This window comes from Meleagris gallopavo, chromosome 4 (genome assembly GCF_905368555.1).
Source record: "Meleagris gallopavo chromosome 4, MGAL_WU_HG_1.1, whole genome shotgun sequence".
NCBI lineage: Eukaryota > Metazoa > Chordata > Aves > Galliformes > Phasianidae > Meleagris > Meleagris gallopavo.
In genome coordinates this window covers 12,674,695-12,688,710 of record NC_139407.1, presented here as the reverse complement: position 1 = coordinate 12,688,710, position 14,016 = coordinate 12,674,695, and the positions used below count along the sequence as shown (strand labels likewise).

Genomic DNA, 14,016 nt, shown 5'->3' with positions numbered 1-14,016 from the left:
AAAGAAGCAAGCACTACTAAAATAGCAGTGCCTGCAAAATAATTAGGTTACATCTTGAACCAGTGATTGAGCACCTGGTGAGAAGGCAGGGCCAACCCAGGGGAGCTCAGGTGCGTGCACTGTACCTGAGTGAGCAGAGGGGGTGGAGCCAGGATCTACCCCTTCCCAGACCTCATTGAAATGTTGGGAGTGGAGTTGAGTGTCTTGCCTGGAGAGCTCTGCCTACCCAAGTACCACACTGGCATTTCTAAGGTAGGCGGACACTTCTCCTTCTTCTTTTGCACCTTACTGCTGTTACATCCAAGCAGGCTATCTCTTGCTTTGCTGCTCCTCCGTCTTGTAATGATTAGGTTAAAAAAAGCAGAGATCCAAAACAATTTGAGAAACAGCTATCTGGTTCCTAGGAAGTGTACTGCGGTTAGCAGCTAGAAATGACAGTTTACTCTGAGTTTTATCAAGTGTCTGTGGATGAAGGTAGGGCAACTAAAGTAACAATAACAATAAAAATCTACAGTTGCAGGGGTTTGAGTACCTCTTGCAAATGTTGCAGAGAAAGCAGCAGTAAAACAATGTTGATGCTAAGTATGCTCAGCAAAACCCCTGACACTTGACAACTCTTCAGATATGTTGTCCTTGCTAAAAGGCAAATGAGGTAATCATGAAAACACAATTAAATTAAAAAAAAGGAAAGTGAAAAACATGTTAGGTAACTGGTTGAGGATGGCTTTGAAAAAAAAAAAAACCACATGATTTTACAGCTGGAATAAAAAAAAACACTTAAAGCAATGTTTTATCATAAAGATGCGATTATCAGCCATCCTGTGTACTGATTTGCAAAATTTTAATTTAATTACACGACAATTAATTTTTGAATTTTTATGTTATTTCTGGTTGCCTATGAAGGTACTCAAATCTTTCAGTCAAGATACCTAGTACAAGGTCACTATTCTCTTTACTTAAAAATAGATCCATTCCATCCTGCATCGTAAAATTTTCTGTGCTTTCAAGTTGTTTTCTCAGAGGAGAGAAAACAAACCTCTTTGCCAGGATGCTGGCTGACATCCAGTCAAAATTGCAGCATGGGTAGACCCTGTGTACCTGAGGCATTCCAAGGCCAAGAAGACTTTTCTTTGTTTCCATTCTCCTCCTTCTTTGTTTTATGGCTGCTGCATTTGGGCTTATTCTTTCTTGCAGCAGGCTAGGTCTTTGCTACCCTGCTATTAGTGCCATGCTTTCCATTGTGTTATAGTCTTACACTCACTAAGAAAATCTTTTCTGAGACTTTAGTAGGCTTTCTGATCATGCTGTGGCTTTTAAAGGAAATTGCAAATCTACCAGATACAGAAAGTTTGCAAGGCTCCAAACGCAAGCATAAACAATACTTCATATGTTTACATTATTGACTTAAATACTGCCAGTTGTAAGGTTTGAAGGCTCGCTTTGCTCTTGAAACCATCTTGATACATTTTGACGTTAATACATGCTAGTCTAAACAGCAGTTACGTTACTGTTAATACAGAGTGTCATTGACATACAACATTAACAAGAGTCAAACAGCTCCCTATTTTTTCCACCAGATTGTAAAGTTACCTACACAGGAATTTGCAGGTAAAGATGTGAAATATAGACTAATGAAGTAAAAACACTATTAACGCTATTATGTGTGTATGTGTGAAAAAAGAAAAGCAAGAATCACCAGCACAGGTTAAATCTGGGGCCCTAAACCCAGCCAAACTCTTCAGGAAACCTAGCCAGCCTGTAGAGCAGTTTTGGCAGAAGTATGAAACTTCCTTATAGGTTGGCATCATAATTTTAACAGAACATATGTACCATCCATCCAGCACTTCACAACGGTACCCAGAGCAATCTAAAAGTGACACTTCAAGGAAGAAATCCTGCTACCACCAGAAATTACTCAAATGGGCCATATGCTAGCAAAAAATGAATAACATCTGTTGACATTCTGAGTCGCAATATAATCAACAAATGGAGTAAGTTTACTGATTCTCTGTGTCTTATTAAAACTGAAAAAAACAAATAGAAGATGTGAAATATTGCCTATTAGTGAGGGAACGCTACCTGCTTCTTAGTAATTTACCTGTTCTGCATTAGTAATCAGGTATACTATTCATAAATGTTGGCAGGAAGTTCAAGCACACTGCAGGATTTCAGTTACAGAGAACACCGACTGAACTTAAATATTCACAGCTTTCCCACCATGGTGAAGAGAAAACAAGATCATATTGATCAATCTGACTAATAAATAGCCATAGATCACTAGTTGTCTAAATACTGTTTAGTCTACTCAAAAACTCATCTGAGGAAAGAGTTCTTTTGCTATCTGTTTATTTGATATTATTATTCATGGGGAAGGTATTTAGCTTATCTCAAAACAAAATTGCATGAGTGAAGAATTGGACAAATTCTCAAAAAGTCAGCCATACAACTTTAGGTATGCATAGGAAAAGAGATGTATCTTGGTGTTTTGTACCACAAGTATACATCACTTCCAAAAATTTAGTTTTTGAGGAAATACAGCTGCCTTACAGCTCAAGGTTCATCATGGCACAAGTTTAATGAGCTGAAGCCAACTTCAAGGCATTTTTAAAAACAGCAGAGAAACATTCAGACATATTGTCCTTAAAAACAGTCTGCTAATAAAAGACATGCAGATGTTTCATTTCCTTTAGCATTAGATAAAACCTCCACATTAAGTGAAGGTGGATATACCATGTAGAGGGGAATGTAAGGAAGAAATGAAATACATAACACTAAAAAATCCTGAGTCAGGGTATTTGGAACCGAAGATCCTGAACAAGCTTTTCTGGTTAGATTTTGTGAAGTGTTAACAAGCACTATTATCTTCTCAAAGATTCATTTAGAGCACGGTGTTTTAAATGACACACTGCATGACAAAGGATGATAGAGCTAACATAAGAAATAGCATGTCTACAGCAGGTAAGAAGACATGCCAACACCACATTTTTCTCAACATTTTTAAAGCTTGTTTCACTTTGAAGCACGCAGGACAAATCAGGTTTCTAGGTACATTTCATCCCCATTTCATATCCCTCTTCTTTTAGTGGAACTCATTACTTCAAGAGTACCAAAAGTTGCTTTTTTAGTTTAATGTGGCAGTTGTTAAAACAACTAACCTTCCAACTGAAGGACCATGGCAGAGCATCCTTCTTGTACTCTGACATAAAGTTGAGTGTATTTACAGCGTGTATAAAAAGACTGAATCTAAAAATAAAAGCAACCCTTTTATGAAGGATTACATTTCATTTAGGTCTTCTTTGCTTCCTTTCTTTCACAGAACTTCCTCATAAATTTCTTACAGTTCTTTCATGTCACCTCCGGTAGCCCTGTATAAGTCACCAACATTTGTTGTATAAAGCATTTATGTTCCCCTTTGTACTGTTTAAAACCTGGTATGATGAGAAGAATTTTAGCAGATGACTGCTTCTAGTTCTCTTTTGACTTTATTTAGCCAGAAGGTGCAGGTAACAGCTTCATATAAGGTTTCTTAGTATTGCAGAGCTGCTCAAGTTGGAAGGGACCTCTGAACATCTTCTGGCCCCAACTCCCTGATCAAGATTTCTGAAAAGCTTTAGGAAAAGAGTTGAGGGATCTTGGCGTAATCCCTACCTAATACCGCCTGCTTCCTCCACAGTAAGTAAATAAGTCTTAAGTAGATTACACTTCTCTTGTGGAAACTAGTTGATTTACAATGGTGGGACTATCTTATTTTGCTTGGAAATAGCAATTATGTTGGTATTTTGCATTGATAACCCATTGCCTCAGGACTGTGGAACTACTGCAATTTGAACATAAACTCGAGAATAAATGCTTTTTACTTTTAAAATTGTTATTCTTCCATTTTATCATTCTTCGTTACTCTTGTTAGAGATTTCCTGGTTCTTTTGACTTTAGCGTGGGAAGGTAATTAAACCTTTTGAAACAGGTTACAAATAATTGCTTAATTGTTGCTACCATCTACTTGCCCTGACAAGATAATATTTTCTTGACCTAATCTATCAGTGCACTGAGTAATTACAGAAACTTAAACAGGATTTGGGCTGCTAAATGGTGGAAAGATGTTGCTGCCCAGATAAAGAATATGGTTGTAAAGGTGCGCCATGTAGATGATCATGTGCCTAAGAGTTGGGCTACCGAAGAACAACAAAGTAACCATCAGTTAGATTGAGCTGCCAAAATTGATGTAGCTCAAATAGATTTGGATTGGTAGAACAAGGATAAATTATTTTACCTCAGTGGGTCCATGAAACCTTGGTCCACCAAGGAAGAGATGCAACATATATATGGGCAGGAGATGGAGAGATGGACTTAACTACGAATACTACTGCACAGGTTAGTCGTGACTATGAAATACATACCATAATTAAATGAGCCAAGAGGACGAAACCTCTCTGGGGGGAAGGGTGATGGTAAAAGTATAAATACAGGGAGGCAAGGCAAGCTGATTATATCATCTTGCCCCAAACTCATCATGTTAAGTGTTATGTGCTTATCATGGTGGAGGCAACAACTGGGTGGCTTGAAACATAAGCAATACTCCATGCTGCTGCTGGAAAGGCTATGTTAGGTCTTGAGAAATGAGTCGTATGGTGACATGGTGCTGCAGAATTAATTGAGTCAGATAATGGGACTTCTCTTGTAAAGATTCTCTTGTAAATACATGGGCCAAATATCATGGCATTGAGAGGATTTATCGTATCACCTACCATGCACCAGCTTCTGGTAAAATCAAAGGATACAATGGATTGTTAAAAGCAATGGGTGGCAGAAGTCACCTGGTTGGTCAATACTCAAATTTTTATCAATTGAGATAGTCCTACCCAATCCAGCTCCCTACATACTGTAGAGGGGGGAAAAGGTTCCTACAGTTCATGTAGAGAACATTCTGGGGAAAAAGTCTTGGGTCCTTCCAGCTTCTGGAAAGGGCAAACCTTTCTGAAGAGCTGTTTCTGGCCAGGGACCTGGGTCCACTTGGTGGGTAATATTGGAAAAATGGGGATGTTCAGTGTGTGCCACAAGGGAATTTGATATTGGGGGAGTGCAGTCAGTAATTCCATGTGTATACATATGTGTTAATTATTGTTTGTATATATATTAAGCATGATGTAGTGATGTGGAATAGGAGGGGAAATGTCACCGTTTTATGATTTTTTTAAATGATATTCCATATCATAACATTGTGTAGAGCACTGGGAGTTAGAATTAATGCTCCAGTTCTATGGACTGCTGATAGTTACAGGCACCTGGTTCTGAGAAGACAAGAACTACATACCCCAGGGGACTTTGCATTTCCATTTTGTGTTCAGAGGAAAAGATAAAACTTCACAAGTTACAAGATGTTCCCTTTTCCCTTTCTGCTCATTTCCACGTGTGCGCTCTCTAGCTGTCTTGCCTTCAGCATTAGAGTAAGGACTTTGGTTTTAGACACTCTCTCCTATTTCATTTGTTTTATTAGCCTCAATTCCAATTATATTATATTGTTATCTTGCATTCTGATATTATTTTTAGTAAATTAATTTTCCTTCTCAGATTGTTGCTGCTGTTTTGTTTTTAGGCCCATCTTCTTACCCTTTTCCCATCTCCCCTTCCCCCTCTCCCAGGGGTGGGTCTGTAGGCATCAGCCTGTAAACAGTTAACAACTTTTTACAATTTAGGTTATTATGTTACTTTTAATGTAATATGCAGTGACAATGCATAATCTAAAGCAGAAAGTATTTTGTGCAATGTCTGGATTTGAAACACACTGATTCTCCACCTCTCCCCATAGACTTCCTTACAGGTGTGTGCTGATTTCAAGCCTGGGGACAAACAACTGATACTGTAAAAGGACTGTATCAATTAAGCATTGTAGTTTAAAAAACAGGAACTCTTAGCAATGGTTCCTACCTAAGGAACTAGAAAGAGTCCCTGTCACCTAACAAATCAATATGACTTTCCTTTCCAGGACTGTTGTTTTCTTCTCCCAGCTTCACAGCAGATCTTAACAATCAAGATTCTCCATGTTTTTCACCACCAAGACATCAAAACACAGGGTAGCAAAGACAAGGCATAACTAGTACCAATGTGAAACAGAAGCTTAAGTGCTGAAGAATTGCATGGTTCTTTCTACTACCATTGTGTTATGCTTTAGGGAAGTTACAGTTCTAAAGACAACAAAGGATTTAGATGAATGCTTAATTAGCTAACTTTGGTAGATAACAGAAATTAAACTATTATTTCATTATTGTTAATGAAATGAAAATGTTAACATTCCACATGGAATCCACTACTCAAGTAAAGCAGAGTAGCATCAGATAATAAAGGTGCACACGAAACTGGAAGAAATTCGTAACAGTAGCTAAATCCATCCTCTTTCTGGATTACTATGCTCAAGCAAGATCAGAAGCAGGCACTGAAGTTTTTCACTCCTCCCAGCCTAAGAAAGCAATGAAGACTGTCAAACTTATGATCCATAATGTTTCCTAATCTACAGGGGCTGGAAATATAAATGAAATTTTCCTAGGATTGGTCCTGCAAACCATGACTTTTTTTTTTTTTTTTGCCTGTCAGATTCAGGTAAGAAAAGCGATATGCTTAAAATGGAGCTTGTCATGTTTCAATAAAATTGTGACCAGATCACATTTATTAAGGTGACTCAACCTGTGACAGTAATATTTGAAGTTGACAGTATGTCTGTGCCTTAGCTGTTTTCCCTTTACAGCAGACTACCAAATGCACCCAAACCCTGAAAAACATGTATTGGTGACTCAATTCAGCCAGTTTGGACTATTATAGCATAGAATTTGATGCTGCCAGCTTTTAACCAAATTAGATACTAGGGTAGGTAGCTCAGTGTCCAAGAGCTATTTGCACAAGCTAGAGTCAAAGGAAGTTTAACACACATCTTTCTGGCTTGGTATGTGTGACTAAGGTCTCAAGTTCTTAATTCAGAGATATGACATTAGTTAACTTCAACTGCAGTGATTCCATGCACTATTTCAGTGACACTGATGTGCAAACAAGCTAGTCAAATAATTAGGAATTCCATTAAGTAGCTACGTTTGGGCTGATGTTCAGCCTGTAGCTGGCATGCATGATGACTTTTTAACTTTCCAAAGATTAAAAAAGCAGTGCTACCGAATACCATATGAAACTATTTGTTGTGTTACAGCAGTTCAAGATTCAGCACATTACTAATCTTTACTCATTCAAAAAGTTCAAGCTTGCTCTGCTGGAAAAAGAGAACCACAAGAAAAAAATATCTCCCAAGCCTACTAGGAACAACAACAATAAAAAAAAAACAGCTGGCAAAGGGCTCAGAGAATTTCATGGAATGATGGATTCACTACAACGTTGCTTTCTTCCCATCACTGTTTGTCGTTCCCTATTCCTGTATGGTGATTAGACTTATATGGTTAAGTTCTTTGCATGCTTATTGGAGCATTTAGTTATTCAATTATGATGTTACAGGATTTTCTTAAGATTCCTTAGATTGTATTGGTCATGGATAGATGACTAAGTAATCAGGAATCTCTTTCCCCTTTCATTTTACAGAGAAAGCAAGGAAGTGGCATTTTCATTGTGACATTTGCTTTGCTTTATTCTTCCAGTGAAGCACAATGACAAAGGTCACTCTTTCAGTGAATATTTGAAGAGACAGGAAGTCAGTTTTTGCTTTCAGTTATTAACTTAAATGTAGTTATGAGACTGTAAGCTGCATTTACTTGGCTACACAGTGAGTCTTTTTTTTTTTTTTTAAGCATGGATGCTTAAGACTCGTTCTTTTTCCAACTTTCCAAAAGTCACTCGAACTTAACATTAGTTTATCTGAGATTTCATTTATCTGCTTTCCGCACCATCCACACTCCATTTTTTTTTTGTTTGTTTTTTTTGTTTGTTTGTTTTTAACATTTTGAAACTAACCACTAGGAACCCTTCCCAGACCTCATTAAAAGGGTTGGCAGAAGTGGCAAGAATCTCTTGCTGGAGATCTCTGTGTACCTGAGGCCTTCCAAGGGTAAGCAGTTCTTTTTTTCCCCCTTTGTTTCTATTGTTTATGGCTGCTGCATCTGCGTTTACCCTTGCTTGCTGCAGCCTAGGACTTTGTTACCCCACTATCATTGTTGCACTTTCCATCACGTTACAATGTTACAAATGCTCAAGTTAAATACTATCATAGGACATCTCAAGAGAACATGAGGGAAGTTGTCTTAACTGGAATGTGCATGCATTTACTGAAAACACAGCTTCTGCAGGTATGCGTACTCTGCAAGCAAAGCATAGGATGGGAGACACAGAGGAGATTCAGGTAGAATATTAGGAAAAATTCTCTCTCAGAGTGGTGAGGAATTGGAACAGGCTACCCAGAGATGTGGTGGAGTCAACTTCTCTGGAGGCATTCAAGAAATGTGAAGGTGTGGCATTTAAGGGCATGGTTTATTGGACAGGGTGGTGATGGCTTGACAACTGGACTAGATGATCTTAGGGGTTTCTTCAACCCTTAATGATTTCATAAAACTCTTTGTAGGGGTGGAGGATTGCTTTTCAGGAGAGTTGCCAACTCAGATGTGTGAGAATTGCCTTTTAGTATACTATAGAAATAAAAATCATTTTCCTCCACCCCACCTCCACCTACAGAATAAAGAAGTCAGAGCAGGTTCTGCACACAACACACAGCACCAGTCAACACAACAACCTAAAACCTGTACATTGAAGTTTTCCTTGATCAGGATAGACAATGTAAATTCAGTCGCCATTAATATATTAAATTCACACCTATATTTCACTTACTACTCCACATGAATCTTCTATGCACACTTGAGTATTGTACTACAGAAATTACTTCTCCTGAGCCAACACACCAACCATAATTATCAGCTGTGAGGACAGAGGCCTGTAAGGGGGGGAAAGTCAAATAACCCTGATCTTTGTGTCCTGCTTTAGGGCATACTGAAAAAAAAAAGTTGGTACAAGTAACACCCAGCTGAGGCTTTAAGCTGAGTAATTTGATTGGTGATGAAACATGCCCATGCAATCTGGTGCTATTAAACCATATTTGGAAAGCTGAAGCCTCACAGCTGACACCAATCGACTTTGGAGCAAAGTTACACAGGTGAGTTTGAACTCTAATGATCCTATTAAAGTATATCTCTATACCTAACTTGAGGTGTCTCTTCACATACTCAAATTTGGGCTTATGACAAAATACACCTGACAATACTTGACTTTCATACTTGCAAAGATGCTGCACACTAAAATGGAAGCCACAGAACAAGCTTACATGACAGTAAATTAAGCTGTAGGAAGCACTTAAAGGCTTATCTGTTCCTTGTTCAGGCAATTATCATTCCATACAAAGAAGACTTGTATGTTTCATTCAGTAGAAGTACTTCTGGCTCCCTCCAATTTGGGATACTCCATGATTGTGAGAAGTAGTGAAGCACTGCTCAGATTCTCAAGGTCTACACCATCTCTGCAGTAACTCCCATTATCAAAGGCTACTAAGAGACAATTCTGAAAAGCATTCCATTCCTTCAAATGTTTTTGGATTTAGGTAGCTATTTTCCCTTAAAGAGTATGGACACCACCTGTATGTGAAAGCGGAACTTAACACTGGTTTGTTTTAGTAAGTGGGAAGCTATAGACATCCTTTTTCACAGCACCCAGGAAAGCTTAATCTGCTGTGAGGCACCAGTGACAGCATAGTAACAGTTAGGGAACTATATTAAAACATTCCTCTTAACTACAAATGGTGATGACTACAGGGCAGCCAAGAACTTCCCTGTGGTTCTTGAAGAGGAGAAGCACCTTCTGCTTACCCACCGTTGTTGCCAGCCCACCTGATGGGAGAAACGGACAAGCCCTGCTGCCAAAGCAAGGCCTTAGCAGCAGGCAGCGGCAGCCCACTCAGTCCTCGTGATCTCCCTCAGCTTCTTGGTGTGCCAGCAGACCCCCCCACAGCCCCTCACCTTCCAGCAGCTCGTCCAGGCTGGAGAGCTTCTTGCTGCCGTCGATGGTGTAGATGGTGCGGACGCCCTGGGGCAGGTTCACGTTGTCCGACAGGGAGCGGGTGAGCTCGGCGAGGAGAGCGTCGAAGGAGCGGAAGCGGTCGCTGGAGATGGCATACACCAAGCCCTTGAAGTACTTGTCCCCGTTGCGGTAGAAGCGGGCTTTGCGCGCTTTCTTTTCCGAGCTGAGCGCCTGCAGCGTCCGCGTGCGGTAGAGGCTGCAGTGGGCGCTGTGCGCGGGGCTGGGGATCAGCCCGTTGCCCCGCGGGCCCGCGCCGCCGCCCGAGCCCGATCCGCCGCGCCGCGGGCCGGCGCGCTGCTGCCTCTTGTCCCGCTCCTCGAAGTGCTCCAGCTCGATGCTCCGGCTGCTCGCCATGGGGACAGCTGCCCGCCCTCGGGCCGCGCGCGCCTAATTCAGCATCGCGCCCAGTCGCTCTCGCAGAAAGGGCTGCGCCCGCTCGCCCCGCGATGGCACCCGCCGGCTCCGCCGCTGCCCGCCGTTGCACACAAAAGCATCCCTCGGCGGCTCGCGGCTAACGGCGGCGCTGGGGCGGGAGGCTCCGGGGCGCCCCGCGGCCGCACCTCCGCGCCGTGCCCGCGCAGCTCGCACAATGCGGAGGATGCCGCGCGCCGCTCGCTCCTCGGCCCGTTCCCAGCCGCGGAGAAGGGGGTGGGGACCAGAGCGCCTATTCGGCCGCCGGTCAGCGCGGGGAGCTGCGCAGCTTCCCGACTCCTCCGCGGGCGAGCAAGGGCGCCGCCGGCTCGCGCCTCGGAGAGACGACAACCGGCGGCGGTTCAGCGGGAGGAGCGAGCTGCGGGGCGGTGGCTGCAGGGCCCTAGCGCCGGGTGCGCGCCGCCGCTGAGAGCGTGGGGGGGGGCGCCGCGGCTGCGGGTCCGCAGTGGCGGCGAGAACGGGGGTGGAGGGAGAATCAGGAGGTGAAACCGAGAAGGATTCTTTGAGGAAGTGGAGTGGTCGTAGGGAGGTTGGTTGCCCCTTGGGTGCAGCTATGCCCCCCCAAGCTTGAGCTGGTTCTGTGGCTCAGGTGCAGCAGTGAGGCTATTGCCTAGCCCTAGCCTTGCTGCGACACTCCGTTATTCAGCTGAAACCTTCAGGTTCTGCAATCTTTTCTATAGGATTTTCTCCAAAGCATTCATCAGGACATAAACCTACCACCACCCCTCCCCCACCCAATCCACTTTTTCCGTTTGTGAATCACATACATGTAGGGTTTGTAAGAGACCTAAAGCAGGATCCCTACGATAGATTACACAGCATACTACCCCAACACCACTCACTTACCCAGTAGGTTTCCCACTCTCTTAGAGGAACCACATCAGCAGTAGCCCGGCTCTCACCACCTTCATCTCTTATACTGGCTGTAGCCCACATGTTCCCCAGGTGACTTTTATATACTCACTAGACTGCTCAAGTTTTCTGTAGGCAGACATGGCCTGCAGGTGCATTGAAGTGGCTTCAGTTTCAACTTTTTATAAACATTTTCAAGTAACACAGAACATGCTTTCTTAACATAATATTTAAAAAACAAATAAAAAGCATTTACACCTGGGCACAAGTTTTCATGCCTTTTTTTTCCAGGTCTTTCTCTCTGAGAAATTCCAGTTTTGAGGGATTGATACAGATGATCACAGTTTACACTCTTTTGTCTAAGGCCCATACAACCATTTGTATGTTCAATTCCACACTGCTTACTCACTACGTGTTGGAAGGAGGCAATCAGTTTGATTCTCTGATGCACGTGGAGATGTTCTATGCAAAAATTAAATTGGAACCAGAAGGTATGAAAGATAGGTTTATGAAAGTCCTTTTTATGCTTAAGACACAATTGCATTTGTTAGGATGACATTCTGTAGAGGTTAAGAAATGTTTTTTGGTTCATGAATAGAGGAAAACAGATTGCTTCTGATATGTAGCTTCTAGACCTCTTAATAAAAACCCACCTGTGTAACTTTGCTCCAAAGTGGATTGGTGTCAGCTGTGAGGCTCCAGCTTTCTAAATGTGGTTTAATGGCACCAGATTGCATGGGCATGTTTCATTTTTGCAGAACCAATCAAATTACTCAGTTTAAGCCTCAGCTGGGTGGTACTTGTACTAACTTTTTTTCAGTATGCCCTGAAGCAGGACACAAAGATCAGGGTCATTTGACTTTCTCTCTTTACAGACCTTTGTTCTCCCAGCTGTTAACTATTGTTAGTGCATTGGTGAGGCTCAGGTGATGAAATAACTTCTGTATTACAGCGCTCAAGCGTGTATAGAGGATTCATGTGGAGTAGTAAGTGAAATGTAGGTGCGAATTTAATATATTAGCTATGACTGAATTTGTGTTGAACAATTTCTTAATCAGGTTAGATATTGTATAGGTTTTAGGTTGTTTTGTTGGCCGATGCTGTGTTATGTTCAGCACTTGCTCTGACTTCTTTACTCTGTATGGTGGTGGGATGGGGGATAGGATTTATATTTCTTTAGTAAATTAAAGCTAAAAGGGAGGTTGATTTCTAGCCTGTGAGATTCAATTGCTCTTAAATAAAAAAGCTCTTTACAGAGAGGTTGTAATTATACCTACGCGTATAACTGCTAAAGAAATTCTTGGTGTCACTCAAAGCGTGTTCCTCCACTTGTTTTCTTTCATTTTGGTTCTCTGCAGATGTGGTTTGGATTTTTAATAAGCTCTGTCTTCTCCATGTGGGAATGGCACTTGTATTTGTAAGTATGTTTTTGCTTTTTTCTTGTTACCTTGTTTCCATTAAAGACTCTTCTGTACTTAAGCAGATGTTTGGAAAGGTTTTCAGAGGTGAGGGACAGAACTCCAAAACAATACGGTTTGGAGCTGAGTTACATTTGCTATCTCAGTGAATTATGAGTAAATTATTGTGTGTGGTACATAGTCTTATGTAGAATTGAGCTATGCAATTACGCAATCCAGTTGTCTTCTTGTTGTATTTTTACAAATAGTGTTCATAAATTAGCAGTTCTCTTATCAGCAAGAAATGTCACATAATAATAATAATTGAATAATTTGATTATTATTTTTTTTTATTAAAGGAAATCTCCTGACATGATAACTAACGAGCTTATCATTCATTCTTGAGGTATTCTTATTCTTGGAATAACTGTACATTTCCTATAAATCATTATAGGATTTATTCAGATTGTTTACTTGAGAAAATTAATTCCTTTAGAAATATCAAAATAGAAATTATTATATTGAAGGTACAAATTCAACAATTCAATAATGTTAAATTCAGTTTGCATAGGAGAGTCAAGAAGACTGTTTGGTATGTTTTGTGAGTTAAATATATCATAAGTCCAACATAAGGGCCTGACTTTTTTTTTTTTTTTTTTTTTTTTGTAAAAACCATTGTTTTGTGAGAAAACAACATGACTTACAGGCAAAAGAATACTTATATTTGCTTTCATTTATTTTTTTAGACTGCTTGTAAGAAGCTATCAGGGGTCTTAAAACATTTATCGCTGTATTGTCTTTAACACTATCATCATTTTTTGTAGAAATTTTTTGCAGAATTGCTAATAATTGTAATTCAGTCTGTTTAATGTAAGATATGAAAATTTAGTGTCTTTAAGAGAAATGTCAATCTGGCTTAGTAACTGATTATTTTAATCAAATTTAAGATCAGAGTGGCTTATTAGCAGGAGAAAAGGTTGTAAGCTTTTTTGCCTTGTGGTACAAGGAGTGAAAATATCTTTATTTCTTGTAGGAGACAGAGGCGTAATGAGGAATTGACATCAAGAAAAACAAAGTGAGTAAAAAAACAACCTTTATCGCATCCATGAATTTTAATACCTAGTAGAATTAGGAATTATACTTCTCAGATTTATTCTCCAGAGGAATTTTTTTTAACTCTTGAGGATTTTCAGAGACATAATCATAGCAAATAATGATGATGCCTTGAATACCTTGAAGGTTGGAGAAGTGGGACAAAATGTGGAATTATAATGTCATATATTTAGTG

General features: G+C 40.6%; 1 protein-coding gene across 4 annotated transcripts in view; it reads right to left on the bottom strand.

Moving 5' to 3' along the window:
* The window catches only part of DCLK2 (doublecortin like kinase 2), a 78,121-nt gene extending 67,276 nt beyond the window's left edge, over positions 1-10,845 (bottom strand). For all 4 annotated transcript variants that reach the window (XR_014882841.1, XR_014882842.1, XM_010709572.4 and 1 more), the window contains exon 1: positions 9,987-10,845. Coding sequence is in view for 2 of the 4 variants with exons in the window: in XM_010709572.4 (XP_010707874.2) it covers positions 9,987-10,401 (415 nt within the window). In the remaining 2 variants the exon portion in view is untranslated. The remainder of the gene's footprint in view (positions 1-9,986) is intronic.
* Between the last annotated feature and the right edge of the window lie 3,171 nt (positions 10,846-14,016).